Source organism: Epinephelus moara, chromosome 9, assembly GCF_006386435.1.
Source record: "Epinephelus moara isolate mb chromosome 9, YSFRI_EMoa_1.0, whole genome shotgun sequence".
NCBI lineage: Eukaryota > Metazoa > Chordata > Actinopteri > Perciformes > Serranidae > Epinephelus > Epinephelus moara.
This window is the reverse complement of record NC_065514.1, coordinates 10,813,909-10,835,104: the sequence shown is the minus strand read 5'-3', so window position 1 is coordinate 10,835,104 and position 21,196 is coordinate 10,813,909. Positions and strand designations below refer to the sequence as shown.

General features: G+C 41.1%; 1 protein-coding gene across 1 annotated transcript in view; it reads left to right on the top strand.

The window, feature by feature from the left end:
- Positions 1-21,196, top strand: part of whrna (whirlin a) — a 235,932-nt gene that overhangs the window by 210,717 nt on the left and 4,019 nt on the right. The window contains exons 8-11 of the mRNA XM_050052902.1: positions 1,009-1,083; positions 3,594-4,176; positions 5,979-6,145; positions 9,551-9,673. Of these exons, the coding sequence (XP_049908859.1) occupies positions 1,009-1,083; positions 3,594-4,176; positions 5,979-6,145; positions 9,551-9,673 (948 nt within the window). The remainder of the gene's footprint in view (positions 1-1,008; positions 1,084-3,593; positions 4,177-5,978; positions 6,146-9,550; positions 9,674-21,196) is intronic.

The following is a 21,196-nucleotide window of genomic DNA, read 5'->3' as shown; positions in this document are numbered from 1 at the left end:
TATTTATTTATTTAACTTTTATTACACCATGAATGTTCTCATTGAGATTCAAAAATCTCTTTTACAAGGGAGTCGTAGCTTGGATTTTTGTCCCCAAAACCTCAGCTGATGTTGTTTCGTCTGATCCCAGCAGTCAGACGTGTTACACAACACCTCCATATTGTTATTTTTTTACCACAACACATAAACATCACACTACGTCCTGCATTTGCACCGAACATTGGCACTGGATATAAATCACTGTAGAATTGCCTGATATGATTCCTGGTAGACTGAGACACTCATGCTTCCACACACATACACACACTCTGTGGGTTGTAACTATGTACACATACATACACATACATACACAGAAACTCAGCATGCTGTGACTGCAGAGCAGCGTCTCCGCATGTAAACAGTCGATTGACTCCTGTGATAAATAAGTTGTCTGTAAGTGCTCCCCGTGCAACAACGAGGGGTAATTAAGCTGAATTGATGGGTTTTTGTTTTGGTGACAGAGTTAAATGAAGGGCAGCGTTTCTCCTCAGCTCTGAAATCACTCACAGATCTGCCCCAAATTGCCTCCTCTCCACCACGCCGGTGGGATTGAGCTGCCAAATCCTACTTTGAACTCAGCTGATGGCTCTCTATCGATTTCACGGCATGTGTGTTTTGCTTATGGAAGAAGACATGATAGCTGTGTGTGTGTGTGCATGTCTTATTTGCCAGCTTCCCTTAGAAACTTAAAGATTGACAAGCAACGTGAACAGATATTGACGTCTTTCCTGTTTTCCAGAAGAAGCGGAACATCCACCAAATCTAATTTGGCATTTGTTTGGGGACAAACACACATCTGTGTTTAACATCTGCTCACAAGCTTTCTGTCTCTCACTTTAATCACTCTCTTCTTCCCCCCTCCCTCTCTGGTTTTCTGTCTTTCCTGTCTCTGTCACCCTCCCCTCTTTCTCTTTTACCCCTGCACCTCACGTCCCCCCTCCTCCTCCATTTCTTTCCTGCTTCTCGTAGAATGACAGCGTGGTGGAAAGTAATGAAGAGGATCCTCCGGAGAGTCTGAACACGCTGCTGACCGACATCTCTCTGGTGAGCCCGGCAGGCAGGCACAGCCCCTGCTTTGGCCTGATAAAGATGGATGCGACACAGGGGAGAAGTGAGAAGGGGTGGGATGAAAATTGTGAAAAAAGAGGCGGGGGTATTGGGACAGATGGAGGTGCTTGAGATGTAGCTGACCTGCAGGGTTTGTATTGTAGACTGAGCTGGAGCGGAACAAGTGTTTGCACCAAATGAGAACAAGAGAGAAAAAAGGACAAGTAGATCTTTGTGAGAGTAAGTGCCGGTGTAGCCTTTCTTTTTCTTTGTTGTCTGGAAAGTGGAAAGTGATCACTATAGGCCAACTGGCATGTCCAATTCTCTTCTTACCTCTCCATCTGTGCAAAAAAGGAAGAGCTTACAGTCGCACCTCAGGGTAAAAGAAAAGTCTGCAGTTTCCAAAGCAACAAGAGATATCGAAAGGTCTCATCTGTTTATCCCGAGCAGCAGGAGACAAGAGGGAGGTCAAGGAGAAAGCTTTTAGTCTGCTGTCATCAAAGGCTACTTGTCACTCAAATCATATCTTACTTTTCTTTTGTAAACTTTTTCTTTTTTTGCTGTCTTTCCATTTGCTGATGAGCCACTCATGTGTCAGTGTTCATCCCACTGTTCAGTTTTTGTTTGAGTTATACTGAAATACAGGATCGGGATGGAAACAACAAGCAACTACGTGTTCAGCCTGGTTTGTAAACGTCTTCAAGTTGATTGTTACTGTCACTGAAACTGGTGGTTTAACAGGAGTCACTGGAATTAAACTTTGCCTTAAAATGCTCTTTCTAAGCATGCTACAAATTAGGGGTGTCACTATAAAGTCATTCAGATACACAGGGTTCAAAGTTGGTATTTAAACTAAACTCTGACTTTTTAATATTTATATATTAAATCTGCAAATTTTGCCATTTCTTAAAGGGACGTTGCAAACAATAAAACCCCACTATGAACTAAACTCCATTCACCTCAATTGTTTTGGAGTGGCTGCAGAAATCAAATAGAAGACCAACCAGGTCTCACTCCCAGCTCGCCAAATACTGACGCTTTGTCAGTAGCCCTCGGCATCAGATGCTAACGCACCAAGGCACCCTTAAGCGGCGGTATGAGACGCACTGGGCAGTAGCATTTTTTGACGGTTTGAGCAACTGCTGCATTAGGATGAGTGAGAAAGTCCGCATGAGGCAGGCGAAAGGGGAAGTGAACAGGTCAAACAAACTCTGGACTTTCACCCAGGAGACTGCTATTTGTGTCTCATGTGAAACCAAAAGTCAATATAGTTATTTAAATAACAGCATAGTGTGCTAGTATGTGTAACATACTACTGACGTGTGATATTACAGTACATTAGTACAGTGGTTCCAGAATTTTCCTTAGTCATTAGTTATAGGTCCAAATACTTTAATAAGTTCAGTGTCATACTTGTGTTTTGCCATGTTGTTGAGCTAGTTTGCTGTGTCTTTCAAGTAGCTGTCTGTTAGTCACTCACTCTACAGCAGAAAACAGCACTTCAAAATAAAAGCTCTGTGCTGGAAGTTTAGTGTAACTAAAAATAAGTGTGTTTTTTTAACGAGCTTGACACAATTGTGAGTCACTTGCGGTCCATTCAGAATGTGCCCGCAACCCACCAGCTTGGAACCACTGCATTAGTACATAGTATTATTGCATACTCTTTTTTTTTTTTAACCTAACCACATGGCCTTAACCTCAGGAAGTGAACCCAAAAACATTTTTTTTACCCACGTTCTAAGTTTATTTTGAAAAGAGACTATTATTATGCCTTTAATGAGCAGAAGCTGTACGCGTCTTGTGAAATCGGAATTTTATTTTGAAAAGATGCAATGCATGTTACAAGCATAAATTGACATGTCGTCCTTGACCAACCAGAACTGATGGAGGGTACCTGGAGTGTCATAATTTGACGTGTGAGGCCATTGCCAGAGTGTTTATATTTGATGAGCTGGGAGTGAGAATTTTGTTGCAGAAGGCAGCTATCTCAACATCTGGACAAATAAAACCAAATCCTGACACTAGTTCACCTCTACATACAACTAGAGATACTGTAAGTGAGAAAAGGTGTGAAGCAACCTAGCAGATCTTTTTCTGCATATCAGTGAAATGAAGATTAAGTAACACATCAGTGTCATCTTACAGAATCTGAAATTGAATAAATGTTCTCCAAACTTCTCATTCTTCCACAAATTGTAATTAAACTGATTTTACAGTCATGAGGTGAGACATTTCTCCAGGACTTTAAGCTAGTGAATATTTTACTCAGTAGTTGGAACTCTGACACTTGACAGTGTTAATGGATGAAATAATATTGCCTCCCCCGGCAATCAGTTTATGCAAACAAAAATGAGTGCGTTGTCAGAGTCAGTGCTGATCAGATTTATTGCATTAAATATTTGAGCTTCATAATTCATGCACTGTGGTCACATTTTGTATTGCAGTATATTGTTCCATAATACATTTTCACACCCTTAATCAATAATGAATATATCCTCTCACTTCAGGACGACGTACAGTCCAACACAGCTGAGTCTCCCCCCTCCTTCAAGCCTCCGCCCCCACCCGGGGTGCAGAGGCGCCCAACTAGACGAGATCAGCTCAACAAATGCCCCTCATCCGAATCCTCCCACTCAGGCTTGTACTTCACAGCCCCGGCCTCTCACAACCACAGCAAAGAGCCAGGACACGCCCCCGCCTCGCCCGCACTGCACCACAAACGAGAACATCCCAGGGACCCGTCTCGGGACTACGCAGTCATCAAAAAAAGAGATCCCTCGGTACCGTTCAAGAAAGAGCACATAGCAGCTGCTCAGTTGTCCATGGTCACACAGCACAACATTGGCCCTTTCCCCAGAGTCCAGTCCCCCAGCAGAGGCACCAAACCTGCTGCCCCGTCCCCTTCACCTCCACCTCCACCTCCACTCCCTGCTCCTCCTCCTCCCCCTTCTTTGCCCCTTAAGCCAGTGTCGATGTCCAAAGCTTCCGGCTCCACTCCTGGCTCTAAACAACAGTTTGTTACAGTGGAGGTTCACAGGCCCAACGCAGAGCCTGACGTCAACGAGGTGCGGCCGCTGCCCCAAGCTCGAGGTGAGGGACATAGAGTGTACATAGAATAAAATGTACATCCAGGGTCAACTTTGATTCATTCGTGTAATCAAATTAAGAATATGCACATGTAGGGTTGCAACTAGTAGTTCTTTTGAATTATTTATTAATATGGAAAGTATTACTAAAATTAATTCGATTAGCCATTTATTTATAAAATGTTAGAAAATAATAATCACAATATCCCAGCGCTCAAATTTACATCTCCAAATTTCTTTTTCTATCTGACCAACAAATTTATTATTTATTATTATATTTATTTAGTTATTTAGTTATTTATACATAATGCACATCAGTAGGCTAAAAAGCCCTATAATGGCAGGTGTGGTTAACCATCTTAAATAGTACGAGTGATGAAAAAATGGACCTTAAAAAAATAAATAAAATAAATAGAAAAATGTACATTGAGAAAAACGGAAAAAGCCATATTTAGAAACACCAAACAAATATTAAATATTAAAATTATACAATTTATAAAGTGTATCCTGTATAACACAGTCTACATAGCCTATATTTAAAAAAAAATATGGTATAAAGTTGGAGGCAAAACAGAAGAAATCCCAATAAGTTAAAAAAAATAAAACCTGTTGTATTCATAAACAAATTTTCATTTTTACAATTATGTGTGTCAGTGACTAAAAAAATATACACTTATATACACAGGGAGAGACAGAAAGATACAACCCCAATTTTTATTTTACTTTATTTTGGAGAAAATGTTTGATCTCATACTTTTTCACAGTCTGGAGAGTGTGTAAAGTAATTCCAGTGTTAAGTAATACATTTGCTAAACTGTTAATCATATTTTTTTCTGCTAATAGACAGTGATACTATCATGCCAACAAATGAGAAATATGTGCCCTCTAACCTCATAATTCAGTCCCTTAAAGTAGTGATTTGTACATGTGAATTAACAGAATAGAAAAAATGTGTTATATGTTTAAAGGATGATAAAGATATCAGAACATAATGTTCAACGGCCAAAATGTCCCCAAATTCTAATGTATTCTGTGCAGACAAAATATAAATAAAAAATTAAGTCAGTTTTTTTAAAACAAATTTACATGACCTTCAATACCCTTCTTTCTCCAGAATTCACAAGATTATCCTCAGATACCAGTTTAGTGTAAGGTTACAATAACAGCCAAACAACTCCAATGACACAGGCATACTTAGTTATTATCACTGTACTGGAGCTGCCTGTATTGTAAATGTGTTCGTGGACTGTAGATGTACATACATATGAGCTTTGCAGTACAAAAAGTCATCTGTCTCACCTAAAGTTTCCTTTGAAGTGTTTGTCGTAATTATGACACATTCAGATTAGATCCTGCAACTCAGATTCATTTACTGATACTGGCCAGATTCTAAAGCTTACTAATTGTCACTCTCTGCGGTACAAAGAGGAAATATGCAGCTGCAGTTATAAAGAAGATGTGTATAAATATCACATGTATAATCTTTCCAAATTTGTATTTACTTTGGTTTAATGTGGTGAAATAAGCAATTACCCAGAACACTGTGTACGATTGCCACCGCATGCAAAACATTACTAATCTTAATAAGCTTTTAATCTTGTATTAGATCTTAAAATCTGATCTTTTTTAGGGTAAATCTAAAAATCTGGGATGTTTTTTCTTCTAAAGTTGAAGTAGACGTTGATTAAAATCAATAAAAAAGTAGAACTTTTATATTGCTTTCATACAATAAGATTTAAAGGACAAACAGTGAGATGGTGTGTTGAGTTTCCCATCATCATGGCGTGTCTGCCTGTTTACCCTCAGGTGGTGCCCTGTCTCAGCTGTCAGACAGCGGCCAGACCCTCAGTGAGGACAGCGGGGTGGACATAGCTGAGTCAGGACACGTCAGCAAAGACAGCAGTCCCCATTCCTCACGCACTCGCCACCCTCGAGACACCCAGGGGGGCGGGGGGGACAACCCCTCCAAACCGGTGAGGGGGTGATTCAGCAGCAAACGTGGATTCATTGTTAAACTCTGGGGAATGATAAATGTTTTCAATTAGTTTAGGTGTGTGTGCCATTGTATTTCTGTCTTTGTGAGGACCGGTCTGAGTTAAATATTTGAGAATAATGTCAAGGTAACGTGTGGAAGGTGGGGACATCTCTGGAAAGCCAAAACACATTTGGAGAGTGAGAACGGTTTGTTTTAAACGTTTTAGAAAGTAAGAGCATTTTAATAAAGTAGGGACATTTTTGGAAAGTGAGCATAAGTTTTGAACATGAGAATATTTTGAAGAGGGAGCTGAACCGTAAGGCAGGGCTTTCGATTTACTGGTCCATCTATGTCCCAACCCTCACCTATGGTTATGAGCTCTGGTTAATGACCGAAAGAATGAGGTCACAGATACGAAATGAGTTTCCTCAGAAGTGTAGCTGGGCTCAGCCTTAGAGACATCCGGAGAGAGCTCATAGTAGAGCTGTTGCTCCTTCGCTGGTCAGTTTAGGTGGTTGGGGCATCTGATCAGGATGCCTCCTGGGCGCCTCCCACTGGAGGTGTTCTGGGCATGGCGTACTTATAAGAGGCCCTGGGGCAGACCCAGAACACGCTGGAGGGATTACATATCTTGTCCAGCCTGGGAACACCTTGGGGTCCCCCAGGAGGAGCTGGAAAGCGTTGCTGGAGAGAGGGACGTCTGGAATCCTCGCTCAGCCTGCTGCTTCCGCAACCCAGCTTCAGATAAGCAATTCAAAATGGATGGATGCATGAATTCTTTTTCACCAGTAGTTGCTAGTGGCTGCACAGTGCAGCTCTTTGTGTAGGCTTCTGTTTCAGAGCAGCAAAGAGGAGTATCTGATAATTGTATCTGAACAATGCTGCATGAAACTGCTCACAGCAAGGTCTGATCTTCAGTAAATGGGTCATGATTTCTGGAAAGAGACATTGCTATTGAGTTTTTCGAGTGTTTTCTTTCGTCTCCTGGAGCACCACAAGAGTGCAATCCAGTTCCATTATACTGGAGAGAAGGCAGACACCTCTACAGCCGATATCTCCAACATTTGGCATCTCACACCAAAATAATCTAAACTGATAAATGGCACTACGGGTGCAAGGAAAAGTTTATATTTTTTATTTGGGGTGAACTGTACTTTTGAGGGTATGGTTAGAATGAGTTTTAGTGTAAGGTTGGAGTTATGTGGTAGAAAATCAATTACTATGTCAGCGTGGGTCCTCACAAGTACAGAAGTACAAGTGTGTGTGTGTCAGCTGAAAAGCAAACCAAGTGTTACAGGTTGATTAATTGTTGTGCTTTATTACTAATCCTCCTCCAGAGTCTGCTCTCAAACCTAACCGTGATCTCTTCTCTCCTCCCTCTGTTTGCTCACACAGACTGTTTCCTTTGTTTCACTCATTTGTTTATTTCTCACTCATGTCATTCATTCAGTCACATGATCCATCATTTGTTTCATCGCTCACCGCAGTGTAGCGTTATGAAACTCTCAAAGCGCTCTCTGGTTCTTATTGATTGATGGAAGAGACAACAAGTAAGGATGGGAGTACCCTAATTGTTTATGATGACAGGGCCATTAGATTCAATGTCTGTTTTAGATTAAAAATTATTAGGCACAAAGTGTGAAGGCTGAATTGACTTTGTATCATAAAAAGCTGCATTTTATTGCCGACGAGCAGAACATTTACCTCCTGTTTACTCCTGAGTGTGCTGAAAAGAGAAAAGTGATGTGCTCATAAAAGTTTCCTAAATGAACTAAAGGAAGACATTTGTTTAAGGCTCGTTACCGTCTACTCCTCGTTACGTCAATCAAAGCACAAAGCACATTAACTGGTGCAGAATTGTGTAGTGAGCTGGTAATGTGGTCCCGATTCACTGAAGAAATTATTGCAAGCTACATGTTTTAGAGGTCAAAGTGAAGGTGAGCTAACCAATTTGTGTATTTAAACTGTTTGCCTCGAGGGTTGTCTGCCAGAAAATGATTCCTTGGTTAAGGTTAGGGGAAAAAATTAATAGATTTGGGGCTCTAGGCAAACTTCTCCCATGTGCTGGGTTGTATAAAGAAAGTTAAGCCCCCTCTGCTGGCTGTTTCACTGGCTCCCTCAAGAGACTTTATCTGCCTTTTATGAAAACAGCTAAAACATGTTTCTGGGATTTTTTGTCCATATTTTAAGATAAATTAATGTCTGCTGTTGCCCTGGATAGTAAAGCCGGAACAACCTGTTTTAACAAAGGGGATTGTGTTAGCATTAACCAGCTACTGCTCACATGAGGCTTGAGCAGCACATTAAGCCCTGTTTCCACCAAACACTTTCGGTATGGTACCTTTGGAACCAAAAGTGACCCTTCACACATGGTACCTAGACCCTAGAGTTTCAACCGCAAACAGTACTCTTAAATGTGGGCAGGGTTGTTGTCACTCACTGCTCCGTCCAGCACTCACTGTATTTCCTCACTACTGGTGACACAGACGGAAGTCTGCACCTCGTTTATCATCCACAGAACGAGGCTGCACACCGACATTTTCAGAACAAAATAAGAACGAGGCTGCACACCGACATTTTCAGAACAAAATAAAGCAGGCTGCAGTGAGAGTCTCTCTCCATGAGATATTTAGAAATAGCAGGTTTGTGCATTTAGTCCTTCTCAGGCAAGCTCGGGGGTTTAGATGACGTTCCACCTTAAAAGTTGCCAGCAGTTATTTTGTTACTCTGCCTGCAGTTGCTGCAAGAGGCAACAAAGCCATCCTTTCATTTTATAGTTACAGTCTCCACAGTATGAACAGTGGTTACATGAGCCTCAAAACCAGCCACAGTGATACCCAGCAATGAAAAATCATTTTAAAATTATTATCAGGGTGTGTGACATCTAAAAGAATATGGACATACAATCCCAGGAGCATGTTTCAGCTTAACATACAGATGAAACACACACCCAGAGGAAAGAGATCCCCATATGTGGTTACAGAAGCCAGTGGAAGAGAAGCTTTATAAGAGGTGTCTAAATAATAGAAAAAATGCAGAGATGCCTTGTTAAAAGTGAGTAAAACAGATTTTCAAATGGTAGTTTTATTTTGTCCTCTGACTTGTGAGGCTGTTAAGCATGAATGCTCATTCATGAATATGTCACCAGGATTGAATATGTACATGTTAATAGAGTCGTGGCCTTTATGAATGTGTAAATCCACGGAGAAGCCTCTTGGGTATGTGTGCTCGGAGAAAACAAAGCTCTTCCTTGGATAAACAAAGGCAGAAACATATACAGTATGCACAGTGGCACAAAGGGGAAGCAGACGTAGGTAGGTTGTGTAATGTTGTTTATAAGTATGCATGATGCTCTTCTGATTTGATAACTTGTGACCCCCTCCCTCTCTTTCCCTTACTTTAGCCGGGGCTGTTGGAGCCCACCTCGACACTAGTGAGGGTGGCAAAAAGTGCCAGCACTCTGGGTATTGCCATTGAAGGAGGAGCCAACACTCGACAACCGCTGCCACGAATTGTCACAATACAGGTGAGTCAGGAAGAAAACAAAATGATGTTAAAAAATTCTACCCTCGCAGGGCTCACCTTGACTTAACCCAGTATCCTTATAAAAGATCCCATACACTAAAAAGTTAGATTTACTTTGTTAATATAAAGCAGGTGTAGGTGATACATACACATACTCTTGAAGTACTAAAATGGCTTATCTACAGAAAAGTGCACACAGTCTGTATTCAGAAACTGTGCCTTTAAATAAGCCATCAGGACTTCTGTGAAGTTGTTATGTCACAACTTTGCTATACAGACCGTTTCAAACTTAAAACATAAGCATTCTTTGTACTTCCTGTTAGAATTTTTGCAGTGTACAGTATGTGGATGACATCAGCTGACAAGAAGTAAACATGGACCCAAGCTGTTGCCTAACAATGCCATTCCATTAAAATGGTCTATAGACTCACAAACCCCGGCGTCATATATTTAAAGTCAAATGGCGCTGAGCAAACACTACCTCATTTGGTTAGTTAAGAAAAGGCCCATTGGAAACAATTAACATTTGTTTAGGTGTACACTATATTTGGAATATTTTCACTGCTTTATCTTTTCATCAGATGGCCCTTTACGACTGAGGCTGTTATCTCAAAGCCACCAGACTCCACTGACAAAAATTTTAGAACATGGGAGGTACTGGATTACCGCTGCCTCAATCAGTTAGTATGTAGGGTAAAGCAGTGAAAGTGTTCCAAGTATAGCACACACATTTAAACTGGTATTGATTTCTTTTAGGAGGGTCTTTTTAGGTGGCCCGTCCACAGCTTGGCTTAATTTAGCTTCCATGCTGGTAGATTTAGTTATAGTCTAGTTTAGTTTTGCTAGCAAAGGACCACAGAAAATAAAATGTCTCCCCCCTTCAAGTAAAGATATTCCAAAAAAATACTTTAGTAATGTAACAAAGAATTATTACTTTGTTACATTACACCACTGATTATATATCTTTGAATGTGACAGTTATGGTGGAACATGAGAACAGAAATAAACAAATTTGTTGATTTCACAAATCTATAATTCAAAACAGTTGTCTGCTTGAAGGTGTTAGCATAACATCACAGTGATTCGATCTATAAATTTAGAAAGTGCTGCTACAGTGACGTAGCAGTCACTGTAGCAGCAGTGATTCCCTTGACTGCGATGACAGTGCTGAGATGCTGAGACTGTAGATGTGGAAGACCCGGAAACACTGACCAATCAGAGTAGGCTGGGCTTGTTTTAGAGAGGGTCTTAAAAGGATAGTGCACCCAAAAATGAAAATTCAGCCATTATCTACTCACCCATATGCCGAGGGAGGCTCAGGTGAAGTTTTAGAGTTCTCACATCCCTTGCGGAGATCCCAGGGGAGAGGGGGTAGCAACACAACTGCACACCTAATGGAGGTTGGGCGCCCCAGATTCAAACGTCCAAAAACACATAATTGAAACAACAGAATATCTCCATACTGCTCGTCCGTAGTGATCCAAGTGTGTGACATAAAAAGTTGTTTGGAAAAACGTCATTTAAACTCTGTTTTTACCCTCATTGTAGCCTGTAGCTCTAACTGCTTCTGTGTACACTGAGCTCACGTGTGCGCGCTTGCGCACGAGACCAGCGAAAGCATGTGAACACACATGAAGGTGGTGCCCATGTCTCACGGTCTTGTGCAAGCGCACACACGTGAGCGCTGTCTACCGAGAGGCAATTAGAGCTACAGGCTACAATGAGGCTAACAACAGAGTTTAACTTAAGTTTTTCCAAACAACTTTTTATGTGATGGAGATATTCTGTTGTTTCAACTATGTGTTTTTTGGACATTTTAATCTGGGGCGCCCAGCCTCCATTAGGTGGAGTTTTGTTGTTAGTCCCATCTCCGCAAGGGATGTGAGGACTCTAAAACTTCACCTGAGCCTCCCTCGGCATATGGGTGAGTAGATAATGGCTGAATTTTCATTTTGGGGTGCACTATCCCTTTAAAGAGACAGGCGCTAAACAGAGCATTTCAGATAGACAGTGAATATGGGAACATTCAGGCAGTCAGTATGAAGGAAATTATGTGTTTTCTGAACAATAAAGCATGTAAATATGTTCTAGTAGAAACCCAAAATACAAGTATGAACCTGAATATGAGCATAATGTGAGACCTTTGAAATGCAGTCGGCTCAGTTTTGGTGAATATTCTCCTCACATTGTCGCCTCTGTTTATTATATCCTTGGTGCCTTCTTTGATTCTCTGTGATGGCACCATGCGCCCACTTTCCAGATGGGATTTGATGTCCTTTAAGGTATTTGGATTCACACTGCAGCTGAACTCACACTGAGATTCCTGCTAATCTTGTCCTCGCTGGGGCTCACACAAAGATGATGGCAACATTAATGGCCTCGATGAAAAGGCTTGACTGCCTGGAGACTCTGGCAATTCACTGCAATTACTTTTTCAGTATGAAGCAATTGGTATAAAGTTGATGTTTAAGAATAAAGACAGCACCACCTATGGGGGATTATACAGCAGCTTTTATATCAAAGCCAACAGCTCGGTTCAGATATGTTCATGTTTAGTTAATGAAGAGCCTGAATAGAGTCGCACGTGTTACATTTCAAGTAAGAGATTTTAAATTTGCATGTCTATGTTGAAAAATACTGGAAATTCAGATCTTCTGGCTACACAGAGTGAAATCCAGAAATTGATAGGTTAGTCACCTCTGAGGGAAGCTATTACTGTGACTGGATGTGCATATATCTGTCTGCCATGGTAATTTGTAAGTCAACAAAGCCTTGCATTAGCTCAGGACTGTCTGTAGCACTAATCATTTCCTAACCACAGAGGAAGCCAGGAGTTACAATTTAGAGATCAGAGCAGCGAGCAGCCACAGACTACAGTCCACACTCTGTTCAAAGCTGTCTGTCAGCCTCCCACTCCACAGAGGTGGTGATTGAAATAAAAAAAGGGGCTGCTGATTGCGAGGGGAGGGATAAAAGGATTGAAAATCAGCACATTCAAAATCAAAGACTGCACTGAAAGAAAGGGGCGGCGAGTGTGAGTGAAGGATGCAAAAGAAGTGAGAGCAGTGTTAATAAGGAGGGGAGGGTTGAGGAGGATTTGTGCAGATGAGGAAGTGGATGTCTGGAGTTGTTGATGGATGCAGTGTTTGGGTCTTTAGTGGCTGTGTAGGTGGTGGGAAGGTGGTTGTGGGAAGCTTTAAATCGGCACTAAGTAAACACAGCCGAACACACGGTCTTGTATGTTTCTATAAACCATGGATATGTTGTAACATATCAATGTTTAAAGTGACATAGTTCTAGTTACATGTACACGAGCTGACTGTGTCATTGGAAGGTAGAGGGGATTGGGATGGCATGGCACCCAGGCAAGATGCTTACCAACCTGCAGACCACTACAGACCACTGTTTAAGACCAACAACCTACAAAATCGGTTGTTTTTTACTGATCCGTTGCATCAAAAAGCAGCTGTTTTATACTGTGACATCGGTGCGTTTCCTGCTGGGGTAGTGTCACAAACAGCAGTTGTGTTTTACCGAGACATATCTATATCTTTTGCCGGTATAGTGCCATGAAAAGCAAGTATTTTTACTTAAACATTGCTGTGTTTTTAGCAGCTTTTTAGCCATGAAACCGAGTACTTAGAGCCAAAACATAATCTTTTCCTAACCAGAACTTAGTGGTTTTTGCGCCTCAACCTAACCACCATTACATAATAATTAGGGCTCAATGCAAGTAAGAATTTTCCTAGTTGACCAATAGTCGTCATTTAGGGCCATTAGTCGACGACCTGCCTGCATGTTTACAATATTGATTTAATTGTTAAATGATATATTTTGGGCGGGGCAACACAAATGTTTGAGTTGAAGGTGTGAGAAAGAATAGTATCAGTAACATTGTTAACACTGTGCTACATTACAGAGAAATACAAAACCGTACTAATGAACCTTCATTAATATAGGCCTATATTTTATCTACAAGTGCACGTCACACACTGAGCGAGCCGCCTGTTAATGACGCTGTGGGCTAATGGGCATGTAGCTACTTCCATGTTTCAGATGATACGTCATGTTTGTAGTCGACCAATGAAGATGAGTTTACATATCACCTTGGGTTCGTCCTTCACCTTCTCAAAATGATCCCACACTTTGGATTTCCTGCCCCACATGCGACTTTAACTACTTGGAAAGTGCGGGGTCGGGCACTGGGCGCTACTCTTGTGCCTGTTTTGTGCCAGCTTTCAAGAGCACGGTGACAGGTTGCGTCTGAGGTTGCTAAGCAACCTTAACAAGCATCGCATAGCTGATATACCGGAAATCCTGAGTGCAGAGCTGATCTTCTTCCAGGAGCTGTTTATACGTGTGTAGACCTATCGTCTGTGGGACAGATGTAAAGCTCTGGGTAGCCCTGCACTAACATGATCAAGTTTTCCGTATTTATCAGACTGAATATTTACAGAAGAAGGGAAAGATATCTGTTGGCTGTGATTGGTTTGTAACATGACTCCTGTCTGACTGCTGAGCGTGGCCTCTTCCTGTGTCTGTCCTTTCAATTAAATTCCCACATAGTCTTTTTTTTTTTTCTGTATCTATAGCTGTAACTTACAGACTAATGATCTTTCTAGTCAACTAATGTTTGGTCATTTATTAGGGGGCAGCCCTAATAATAATAAACAAATGTAACATATCTGAGGCTTGTAGAAACCTGCCATACCAACATTAATTCTGGTAATTGGGTTGGTAAACAAATGTGTTTTTATTCCTAAACTGCAGTTGTTCCCATCAGTTCTCGAGACACAAATTCCCAAACAAAAGCAGGTAGATTAGATTTTGGGTTCTCTCCCTGTTTTTATCTGATGTATGTGATTCTGTTCTTGTGTCTCCTGGAGCGAGGAACACAGCTTGGCTGATTTTATATCAGTGCTGCTGCTTTACTACATGTTCCTTAGCTGCAAAGCACCAGCTCTGTAGTACAGGCAAAGACATTACAATGTAAGTCAGTAGCAGTGGTAGTATAGTAGTATATTTTCAGTTAAGGAGATAACCAGCTCAAGGCTCTTGCATATATTTTTAAAAACTGCATCCTGTTTATCTCTAGAAAATAATTAAGCCATTAAACTGTTGAAAGAAAAGAGCAAACGGTTACTTTTCAAGAAGGCCAGCACTGCAGCTGTGTGCGCATTCATTCAATTTTCACACTGTTATGCAAGTCAGGGAAACCTCCCTTCATTCCATTACTGTGTGTGATATAAGCACGCAGAGCAAGAAAGTTACACTCGAGATGAAGCCACTGAAATTGTTCAACCTATAACTACTTTCTCTCAACCTCACAGACACTCAAGTGAGAGACTAATGAAAATAAAAGGGCAGCTAATTGCTATGGATAATAGCGGAGGAAATTGGTGCTTTCTCACTGTGGTGTGAGGAGGTCCAGTAAATCTCCCCGAAACAAGGTAAAAATTTATTTCACGAGCTCATTTGAGCAGAGTTAGAGTTCATTTAAACCATTTAGGCGAGCAGACTGACATTTTAATCGGGTTAAAATTATGTCTGGGTGTCTAATTAGCGCTCCACATTTTTGGAATTGCATAGATTCCATCCAAACTTTGGTTTTGCTAAGGTGCAAACCCTATCGATCACAAGCCACAAAGCCACAAGCTACATGACACCAGTGCTGCTTCCCTGAACAATATCACTGTGTAGCTTCACGGTTATTTAGAGACATTAATAACATGGTAGCCTCGAGGACGCTTGTTTCATAAATGGAGGAAGACTTCCTGCACGTTTAGTTTTCAGGGTGGAGAAGTGAGCTGTGAAAACTTTGCTCTGCCACCTAGGGGAGGCTAACTCAATGTTATTAGGCCCTTGAGCAAGGCACGCAACCTCAGTACTTCCTCCAGTAAGGACCAAGCATCAGAATGATACATTTGCTTTGAAAACCCCATTCATTTAGTTTCTGACCTTCTGATGGGCATCGGCTTTATCCTGGGGACGGATCATATCAAAGCCAGTGCCCTGTATGATATCGTTTCTCTTTAGTATTGGAAGTAAGCGCAGTTGAGTTGTGATACAGCAAACCTTTAGCTCCTGTATTTCCTATCTCTCTGGGCACAAGGGCCCTCGCCTCAAGTCACCTCAATCACGGCTGCTGAGAATGAAGTGCAGATGAGTAAGCTGCTGGCGGCCAGTTGGCCGTTATCAGTCCCCATCACCCCTCCTAAAGCGACAGCCTGTTATCACTGCCATCTTCCGATCACGACGACCGACCGCTCCGCTAGCTCAGGGTAATTGTTGTAGGCTCAGTGATGATGCGGTCCTGATTTGAAAGGCACTGCTGATGTTTTCAGCCATCGAAGCTGCACGTAATGAGGTCAGCTGTCAGAGACAGGTGGAGAACATGGAAGTGACAGGAATACATGAGTCTCACTTTGTGTGCTTTTAAAATCACAAGATGTGATTTATTTTCTCATTTTGAAAAAGCAGCATTAGTGTATTCTTATGGCTGCTGAGTGGCAGAAGAACTCCCCAACAAGCTGACGGACACACTGCTCTGACATTTTATTTCCATATAAAGTTGCTAGTGCGAACATGTCAGCAAAGAGACATCCAGCAGACACAGAGCAACATGATCATTTGGAGTTGGGTTTGTGTCCACTGGGTGAATATTTTCAACCATTAACTATCTATTTATCTCTGCTTTGGCCATCACCGACTGCTCAGTGTTTTACTTTTTCACCAGCTAGTCGATAACTGTGTCCGTCTGCTGTTTGGTGCTTGGCTTGTAGTGTGCACTGGGTTTATCAACTGTAATATTTTTCAGGTTTGGTTAAGCAGGAAGTCAAAATAGCTGAAACCACCCACTTCTTTTTATCTTGGAAATATGGTGTCTCCTTTTGATGCTGGTGTGTTTTGGAAGCAGGCTGAGGAGAGAGTGATTGGCTCAGGGCGGCACAGCCAATCACTAGCCAGTCATCAACAAGAAGCTGCACTCAATCAGCTCATCCACAAACTACCATGTTTCCACATCCAGATCCTTGCCCAAGCTGTAATTACACTGTTACAAAAGGCACGCAGGGGCCATTTAATTTACCTCTCACCATAAGGAACACACTGCATCTTGCATTGGCAGTTAAAGCTGGTAATGGACGTCCATATTGAATGTATAATGAAAGTAATTTAGACAAAAACTGGTCGGAGCATTCTTGACTGTGATTATAAATGTGAAGCCAGCTGGTGATTTCCACTTCAGACCGCAGAGAGAACAGCAGCCATGACTCCATCACTCATATCTGTCCTCTGCATGTGACCTTAAAGGAGAAGCAGATAAGTTAAACAAATATGGCTTTTTATTCAGATTTGCTGTAGAGAAACAAAAGGCAACCCTGTCTCCTTGAAATTCCAGTTATATATTACTAAAAGGCAGTCATAACTGAGTTAGGGTGATAGGGTAACCGCTGCCTGGGTTATATTCAGAGACAATGTTTCTTTGATTGAATGAGACACTACATACAAGGTTCAGGAGTGAACAACCCAGTCGTCAGAGAAATTGTTGCCATGGTACATTTCTGCAAACCACAGATATGTCACATTTGCAGGTTATTTTGAAGCAGATACATTAAAACATTAAGTTTCGGCGACACTGTAGTTAACATGTGGTTAGTTATAAGCAATAAAAACCATTTGGATATAGATTAATCAGTTCAGGTTTCTCCATCAGACTTATCTCACCCCTTCCAAGCTTCATGGGTTCAACCCCAATTTATCACCCCTTTACTTTTGATGTGGTCTAGCTGAGGGCACTTTACTTCATTCCACCTAGCATGGTAGTAAACTACAAGGCCTCTGGCTGGGGATTTGTGATGCCCTATCCACATCCATGGAGTCACTTCCTCAAAGGATCTGGAAGTATGCCTTTTGGGCAATCTTTTAAATTCTAATATCAGATGCATTGCAATGAGGTGGATGTCAGTTCTCCCATTACCTATTGGACTGTGGCTCCCAGAAGTGAACAGTGGCATACCTCTAGAGAAAATAACTTACTCACTAAAGAATAAAATACACTTTTCTGTAAATATGGCAACCTTTTATTAATTATATGGAAAATCTCCCATCCCATATGATTGAATGACTATATGTTCTGTCTATTTTCACCACACTAGTATTACAAGAAACCATGCAACTGTGGATAAGACTACCCTATCTCAAAAAAAAAGCAAGGGGTTCCTGAAAAACGCCTACATTGGTTAGCTAAAAAGTGGCTGGAAACACAGTGACAGGTCCCTAAACAACACCCACATTTGTGGGCTGAAAAGCTGCGAGAAACAGAGTAATGGGTCCTTAATAAAACACCCACATTTAGGTGCTGAAAAGCGTCTGGAAACAGAGTGACGAGTCCCTATAAAACACAGATATTTGAGGGCTGAAAAGTCCCTGAAAACACAGCAGTGATTTGCTAAAGAACAGCTGGTTTTCGTGGTACTATTTCTGGTAGAAAAAAACCAAGGGGTTGCTAAAAAAATACCCACGTGTGTTGGCTTAATAGCAGCTGGAAACACAATGACAGGTCTCTAAACAACACCCACATTCAGGGGCTGAATGCCGCTAGAAACAGAGTGATGTGTCCTCAATAAAACACCCATATTTAGGAGCTGAAAAGCTGCCAGGAACAGAGTGACAAATCCTTAAATACACCCATGTTTGTTGTCTAAAAAGTTGCTGGAAACAGCAGTGATTTTCTGAGGAACAACTGGTTTTCATGGCACTATATCTGGTGGGAAAAAACCAAGGAGTTGCTAAAAAAACGCCCACATTTGTTAGCTAAAAAGCAGCTGGAAACACAGTGACGAGTCCCTAAAAACACACCCATATTTGGGGTCTGAAAAGTTGATGGAAACACAGCAGTGATTTTCTAAAGAGCAACTGGTTTTCATGGCACTATATCTGGTGGGAAAAAAAACAAGGAGTTGCTAAAAAACGCCCATGTTTGTTGGCTAAAAAGCAGCTGGAAACACAGTGACAGGTCCCTAAACAACACCCACATTTGGGGTTTGAAAAGCTGCTAGAAACAGAGCTATGTGTCCCTAATAAAACAGCTACGTTTGGGAGCTAAAAAGCCACTGAAAACATAGTGACAAGTCTTTGAAAAACACCCAAATTTGGGGTCTGAAAAGTTGCTGGAAACACAGCAGTCATTTGCTGAAGAACAACTGATTTTCATGGCACTATATCTGGTGGGAAAAAACCAAGGAGATGCTAAAAAAACGGCCACATTTGGGGGCTGAAAAGCTGCTGGAAACACAGCTATGACTCACTAAAAAAGCAACTGGTGACTTTTTGCACTGGTTTGGAGGAGTGGTCTGAAGCTTGGCATGCATCTCGCCTAGGTGATACGCCATCCACCATCCACCATCCACCATCAACCTTCCAATGACAAAGCCAGCATGTATAAATATTGTCAGTTTAGAAACATTAATGTGATGCGTATGAAACGTGCCAGTGTCAATGCCAACATTTTTTTCTGGCGACTGGGCTGGAGTGTGACACCAGAATCCCAGGTAACAAAAGCCTTTTGGTTGAGGTTACAAAAAGATCATGATTTCAGTTAAATTGAAAGAATTTAAATGCTGTACTCACTACAAATGGATGCTGCTTTGCAAGATTGCCTAGTTTGGCATTAAAAAAAGAGGATTTTGTTGAATGTTTCAGTAGCAACATTTTTGTGTTTGCCAGGTATGTTAATTAGCAACATTTACTCATTATGTTAATAGAATATAATTCCCTTAGCAGTCCTTAAAAAATGTATTTGCTGATTAAAATTATTTGTATATAAACGTAGTTTCTAGGAGACAGGGCTGCAAAAGTGGCATCAGGTATGCTGAATATCTGTTGTGGGGTGAGCTCTCCAGAGCAGAGAAAAGCTTTACTCCATACAGAAGCTAATCACCTCTGTTCGGCGAGTCAAACTGCGGGCAAGGATACTGAAATTAATGGTATTCCAGACTTTTATCGATACTCGTGGGACTTGTTAGATGAGCTGGTTCATTTAGGAGTCTTCTGATTTCACCAAGAGCTGAGACTTACTCAACAAATGAGACCTTGTGTGTTTTATGAACGTTGCCCTGTGCATGTCTCAGGGTGTCAAGACAGCATTTTTCTTATCTCATATAACGTGTAAGGATGTAACTGCGAGAGCGGAGTGTTGCCGGTCAGGAGAAAGCGTTTCATTTTGTTGATAACAGGCTTCTTTCTAAAGGCACGAGGCTGCTTACATTTACCGCTGAGCCTTTACTTTGTGCTTTGAGGGCCAGACTGCAGGAGAGTGTGTTTGTGTATTTATGTGTCTTTGCAGCTGTTAAAGGACGTCTCTATTTCTATATGCTAATGAAGTCCCTGTCATATTTATAGCATGATGTTTAAATTCTAGCCTGGGAGCAGAGAGGACCTTGTTTACTTTGGTGTAATGCAACCAAAGTAAAGACTTCAGATTCTTGTAAAAACTCTTTTTAGGGCCTTTGAGGTGCTGAAATAAATGGGCTTCGTTCTGGCAGGACTGCAGTTGGTTTTTTGATGTAATCATCATCTTTACCTTTGAGATTTTTGCCATGATGATTACATTCGATCACAGACAGAAATACAAACAACACTTACCACTTCTTGGATGGAATTTCCTGACCCATGAAAGACTCCTGCTGGTATGAAAAATATTCTGTCTGCTGTGAAGTGGCTTTTTAAGCGTCTGCATGAGCTGCGACCATATTTCTTCAACCAAACAAAGACAGCAACCAGAAACATGTCTCTGCTTATTTTTATACATTACATATATTACATTCATGTTGTCATATATGATATTGATTTTATATTATTCTGCTGTTGTACATGTACAAGACGAGGGAGGAGATGTTTTGTGTTTTTTGATGTCTTCATGGATTAGATTAGATTAGATTAGAAAGAGCTTCTGGGGTTTAGTTTTTATATTGAGCATGACATTTTATTTATTTGGCTTTGATTTGATAATAGTTAGTAGATTTATTGTGCCTCAGGCATGAACATTTTTGTATTCTCATCCTAGCCTCTATTTTTCCTCTGTGTTCCTAGTACGATTTTGCAAATTGCTCATTTTCGTTTGGAGAATGCCACCTGTTCTGAGTAAATGCACACTGGTGAGATGAGATCATTTGTATCAACAACACCTCCAACTTGCAATGACTGCCTGTTCTGCTCCGTTTCTGGGCAAGTTTCATTGACAAATATATCACTTGAGAATAAAACCTGCAGAACTCCAAGTCCAGCTGACAAAAAAATCAGCATTTCAGGTGCTTTCACACCTAACCAGTTTGGTCCTGTTAAAGGGCCAGTGTGAAATATTTGGCATGGTTTATTGTCAAATCTGAATCTGAATCTGAATATTCTACCCATTAATATGTTTATATGAGTGTATAATCGCTATAAAATAAAATTCGTTTGGTTTTCGTAGCCTTATAATTATGCTTTATATATATATATATATATATATATATATATATATATA